The 5,619-nt window shown below is 55.5% G+C and overlaps 1 protein-coding gene across 1 annotated transcript in view; it reads left to right on the top strand.

Annotated features, from left to right (window-relative positions):
- Nfkbie (NFKB inhibitor epsilon) overlaps window positions 1-5,191 on the top strand; it is a 6,557-nt gene extending 1,366 nt beyond the window's left edge. The window contains exons 2-6 of the mRNA XM_010617809.3: window positions 1,003-1,105; window positions 1,658-1,880; window positions 3,171-3,259; window positions 3,353-3,592; window positions 4,479-5,191. Of these exons, the coding sequence (XP_010616111.1) occupies window positions 1,003-1,105; window positions 1,658-1,880; window positions 3,171-3,259; window positions 3,353-3,592; window positions 4,479-4,544 (721 nt within the window). The 3' untranslated portion in view covers window positions 4,545-5,191. The remainder of the gene's footprint in view (window positions 1-1,002; window positions 1,106-1,657; window positions 1,881-3,170; window positions 3,260-3,352; window positions 3,593-4,478) is intronic.
- The last annotated feature ends 428 nt before the right edge of the window (window positions 5,192-5,619 follow it).

The raw sequence follows: 5,619 nt of genomic DNA, 5'->3' as shown, positions 1-5,619 counted from the left end.
ATTAGAGATTAGAGACAGGTGCTGCGTGTGTGTGTGTGTGTGTGTGTGTGGTGTGCAGGGAGGAGTGTCTGGGCTCCCCTGTGGGTCCCCTGCAAGAGGTGGCCTGTCTTCCTGGGCTGAGATGTACGTGGAAGTGGGAAGAGGAAGTAGGAGGAGGGGAGACAGGGAGAGAGGTGGTGGCAGGAATGTGGCCCCAGAGCAGGCCCCGGCCGAAGAGGGGATTTCCAGAGATGTCCCTCCCTCCCTGTCACTCTCTTCTGGGCCTCCTGCCCCCCCAGCCAAAACCTGGCCCTGCTGCCTGCACAGCCCCTTCCCAGCACATGGTAGCCAGGCTGCTCCTCGCTGTGGTCCAGCCCAGACTGCAGCTCCTGATTTCATTTTCCCCAACTGAGGTGGGGAAACCCCGGAACTGGAACTTCCCTCCCACTGCCCCCCTTGTCCCTAGGTTGTGAACCTTGTCCCCCATCAAACACAAATCCACTGCACTACACAGGAGCAAGGAAGGGCTTGTGGTGCCTCGGGGAGGGCAGGGCAGCAGGACAGATGCTGCTCTCTCCTCATCCCTCTTCCAAGGGCTGCTCCCTCCATTGGGAGGCACTGGGGGAACCCCGCTTCTGCTCCCCCGTCCCCCTGACTAGTGAAGTGGGGAGCCCAGCCCTGGAAACCCCCTTGCACCACTCTGCAGCTTTCGGTTTGGCTGTCAGCTGCAGCTGGTCTGGCAGGGTCCTGAGGTGGAACAGCTTGAGGTGTGGGCAAGCTGGACAGGAAGGCCCTTGTCCATCAGTGCCCTGCCCATGTGTGCTACCCAGCAGTGGCCCTTGCCAAGGGAACCTGGAGCGCCTGCCCCTGAGTGCTGGCTTCCTAAACCCACCCTCACTTCTTGGCCCCAGCCCTCACTTCCTGCACCCAGGTCATGGGCACAGGTTGATGGATTCCTTACAACCCTGAGACCCTGGCCCACCTGGGCTCCAGGTTCTGACTCCACACCCTCCCTTGCCTCAGGCTGGTCCACCTGGCAGTGATCCATGAGGCTCCAGATGTGCTGCTGTGCTGCCTGGCCTTGCTGCCCCAGGAGGTCCTAGACATTCAGAACAACCTCTACCAGGTGAGTACAGAGAGGAGGTGCCCAGGTACCTGTCTACCCTGGCAGCCATCCCAAGAGCATACTAGGGTCACTCAGAGAGCTGTGTGCCAGGCTCAGGTGAGAGCTGAGGGCACAGAGGAGTAGGCACAGCCCCTGCTGTGGCACCACCTGGTCACACAGCAAGTAACTGGAGCTGTGATAAAGACACGCACCAGCTGCTGGAAAGGCATAGTGCAGGAGGCAGTGTCTGAATGGAGCCTTATGGAAAGGGCTGCAAGAGGAAGTGGCCCTGTAGCCCTGCCTTTCCTCCCCACTCCAGATGACACAGGTCTCCCCTGGATTTGGTCCCCACATGTCCTTTCTGCAGAGGCTGAGGGACTTAAAGAAGAGCAAGGGCCCTTCCAGAACTGGGGTACCATGAACTTGGTGGGGTGACAGGAGTCCTCCTTGGGAGACCTTCTTTGGGAGACCAGGGCTGTGACCTTTGGGAGCTGCTCCCAAAGTGGGGTTGGCATCTGGAGACTGCTGTGACTGCCGCAGCATGTTCCCTGTGACCCTTTTATGTCCCCACAGACTGCTCTGCACCTGGCTGTGCACCTGGACCAGCCAGGTGCAGTTCAGGCCCTGGTGCTGAAGGGGGCCAGCCTGGCACTGCAGGACCGGCATGGTGACACAGCCCTGCACGTGGCCTGCCAGCGCCAGCATCTGGCCTGTGCTCGCTGCCTGCTGGATGGGCGGCCAGAGCCAGGCCGAAGACCAGCTCACCCCCAGGACCTCCAGCTGCAGAACTGGCAAGGTGCGGGCAGCCCCAGGGCTTGTGGGATAGGGGACAGGAGACAGGGACTCCAGCCACAGGGAAGGAAGGGCCCCAGCTTGTCCCTGGTGCTTCTGTAGCTCTAAGTACGTGGGTACTCACTAACAGTTTTGCTAGATGGAGGAATGAATGAATGAATGAATAAAGAGTCAGAATTTACACAGCACCTTTGGTGTGCTGAGCAGAAATCTAAATCCTATCCTTGAACTGAATGTGGTTGGCTCACACCGGTAATCCCAGCATTTGGGAGGAGGATGCTGTGAGTTTGAGACCATCCTGGGCTACGTAGTGAATTCAAGGCCAGCCTGAACTACAGAGTAAGACCCTGTCTCAAAAAAAAAAAAAAATCCTATTCTTAAAATATTTAGTTTAAGCCAGCATGGTAGCACACCCCTTAGTCCCAGCACTATGGGAGGCTGAGGCAAGAGAATCACAAGTTCAAGTCCAGCCTGGGCTACAGAGTGAGTTGGTGAGTTCAAGGCCACCTGAACTACATAGGAAACCTTGTCGTGAAGGTGGGGTGGGGCTGGAGTGGTAGTTTAGTGTGAAGGCCCTAGGTTCACTTCTCAGGACCAGAAATAGAAAAACAAAACGAAACAAACAAACAAGATACTTAGTTAAATGCAAGTTAGATAAACTCATTCATTCAACAGACGTGTACTAGGAGCTTGCATCTGTGACCAAAACAGAAAGCCTGAGACAGACAGTAAATGTAAAAAGCGCATTATTGATGTGTTCACAAGGAGGAGTACTAAAGTGGGGAGAATTGATATGATTTTTAAGTGGGATGGATGGTCAGCGCTTTGAAGGAGATAAAGATTATAAACGTGACTCTGAGTCTCTATTAGAAGACCCAAAAGGAGAGTGCAAAAAAGAATGAAAACAACCCATGACACCAAAGGAGTGCACAGGACCCAGTGGTCTCTGGAGAGGCTGGGATGATGGGCTCCACTCACCCTGTTTCTCGGAGAAGCCAGGACTGGGCTTGAGGGCATGCAGCATCCTAGTGAGCGTGGGTCCCCACGTGTGGGTGGGGTGTCTCGGGGCAGGGTGTGTTTTGGGGGCTGTCACAGGAGACATGACCCCTGAAGCATGACAGTTTCAATAACATGACTGAAAAGGTGGAAACTTTGAGTTCCTTTCCCCGCAGACTCCTGTGGGGGTTTCGGGGCTGGGCCCTAAGCATCCTGTGATGAGAGGTGTGTAGTGGGCAGCGGGTCCCATGGGGCAAGAGGCCTGGATGCCTATCAACACCCCACTTCCCACCCCCAGGCCTGGCCTGCCTCCACATTGCCACCCTGCAGAGGAACCAGCTGCTCATGGAGCTGCTGCTGCAGAATGGGGCTGACATCGATGCCCAGGTGAGGTGGCCCAGTACCCAGGTGCCTTCCCCTCCACAGTGCTAGGCTTGACCTGCTGTCCCTGGGGCTTTGCTGACATCCTGTCCCCCCCAGGAGGGCACCAGCGGGAAGACAGCCCTGCACCTGGCCGTGGAAACCCAGGAGCGGGGTCTGGTGCAGTTCCTGCTGCAGGCAGGTGCCCAGGTGGATGCCCGTATGCTCAATGGCTGTACACCGCTGCACCTGGCAGCTGGCCGTGGCCTGGGCACCATCTCATCCACGCTATGCCAGGCTGGTGCCGACGCCCTGCTGCTGAACGTGGAGGATGAGACACCTCAGGACCTGGCTGAGGATGTAAGAGGCGCATGCTCTGCCCTCCCCTGTGGACCTCCCGTGCCCATAGCCGAGGTGGGCACTGAGCACTATCATAGCTGGGGGCCAGGAAATTAGGAGTCTGTGTGTAACCAGGGCTCACCACTTAGCACCACAGCACCCTGGCCACCTTGGCCCCACTCTGAGCCTGTTTCATAGTTGGTCAGGACCAGGCCCACACTTGGACTCCTTCAGGGCCACTGTAGATAGAGAATGGGAGAGGCAGATGGGCAAGGAGTTCTGTGGGAGTGAGGCCCACAGGAAGCTGGAATACCAGGCCTCAGGTTGCCACCTGGCTTTAGCAACTTCAAAGGAGGAAATGTACTGAGGATTCCAGCTCTTGGAATTTTTTGAAGTGAAATCTAGGTTTTCCATACAGCTCTTCTTATTTTTAAGCATTCAGTGCAGTTGGGCATGGTGATACATGTCTGTAATCTCAGTTCTCTGGGAGGATAAAGCAGGAAGATCTCAAATCCAGGCCCACCCTGGGCAACTTAATAACTTAGCAAGAACTTGGTTCAAACAATAAATTTTAAAAAGGAATGAAGATGTAGTTCAGTGTGAAGGCCCTGCAGTATCACCAAAAAAAAGAAAAAGTTCCAAATATTTTGTTAATACCCTCTCCCATTGCCCAACAACAGCCATAAAGGTACACAGGCTGGGTCACCTTTAAGGTTCCTCTTGTCTCAGCTGTTCCTCCATACATAGCTGTTCTGGACCTCAGGGGCCCACCTGGCCTTCGGCCCATGATTTGGGAAGGACTAGGGAATGGTAGTGAGATGTGTTCCCTGATGTCTGTTCCCAGGTCCCTGCTTCTGCAGCTGCTCCTGATGGCTCTGACCTTCCTGCCCTATGTTCTCCTTTTCAGCCACTCACTCTCCTGCCCTTCGATGACCTGAAGATCTCAGGGAAGCCACTGCTGTGTGCTGACTGAAGCCGGGCAGGCCTGGGGGCTTTGGGGCCAAACCTACTGCAGCCTGAACCCAGGCTGGCTGCTCTTCCTGGCCAGTCATAGGAACTGAGGCCCAAGCCTAGGACAGGACAGTCCTGAGCTGAGAGGAGTCTGGAAGAAGAGCTCCCGATGGACTGGACGCCCAAAGCCCAAGGCAACCTGGTGAAGCCTGTGTGCCCCTTGGAGATGTCAGGGGCTGTCATTTCTACCTACATTGGCCAGCCTGCAAGTGCCATCCGGGAGAAGGCCTGGCTACTCCCAAGTGAGAAGAGATTGAAACAGCAAAGCAGGGCCCCCAGGGGTCCCACCTTCGTGATGTTGAGAATTCAAGAAGCCTGGCCTGCATGGTGGTGCACGCCTGTAATCCCAGCTGCTAGAGAGGCTGAGACAAGAGAATGACAAGTTCAAGTCCCACCTGGGTACTTTAGTGAGACCCTGTCTCAAAATAAAAAAAAAGGCTGGGCTGTGTAACTCAGAGGTGGATTGCCCCTGGATTGGACCCAGTATTGGGGGAAAAAAAAAAAAATGATAACACTTTTGTCTGAGACTTTACACAGAGGACCCTGTACAGAGCCTTTGGGGGACAGACACTGTAGTAATGACACTAAAATGTTAGCAAAGACTTGAAAGTTTCCCTTCTATCATTGTTTGTATGTGTACCTAGTTTGGCTGCCCTGTGACCTCTTGGCCCCTGGGTAGGGTAGGGCCCTATTGGCTGGGGTCTATTTCTGGAGGGAGGGGAATGGGAGACAACCCCAGAGTCCTGCACAGCGGGCACCAGAAACCTCTCTTCTCCTTTCTCACCGTATAGTTCCCTGTTGGTCCGGCCTGTGCTGGTAACCCTGGGCACTTGGAGTCCAGCAGACGCGACAGCCTTTACCATCCTGAACCCAAACACCAAGGCGAGGATAGTGGGTGTGAGGGGCGCCCTGTGGATTTTACCCCCATGGGACCGAGAGTGATGGAACCTCGGAGCTCACGGGGGCGAGAGGACGACTGCTGGACTGGCCAGAAAAGGAAGGGGTCTTCATCCACCCGAAACCGGCCGGAGAGGGAA

Source organism: Fukomys damarensis, unplaced genomic scaffold (genome assembly GCF_012274545.1).
Source record: "Fukomys damarensis isolate Sample0158 unplaced genomic scaffold, DMR_v1.0_HiC HiC_scaffold_20, whole genome shotgun sequence".
In the NCBI taxonomy this organism is placed as follows: Eukaryota; Metazoa; Chordata; class Mammalia; order Rodentia; family Bathyergidae; genus Fukomys; species Fukomys damarensis.
The sequence above is the reverse complement of the archived record's forward strand: the minus strand, read 5'-3'. Positions and strand labels throughout refer to the sequence as shown.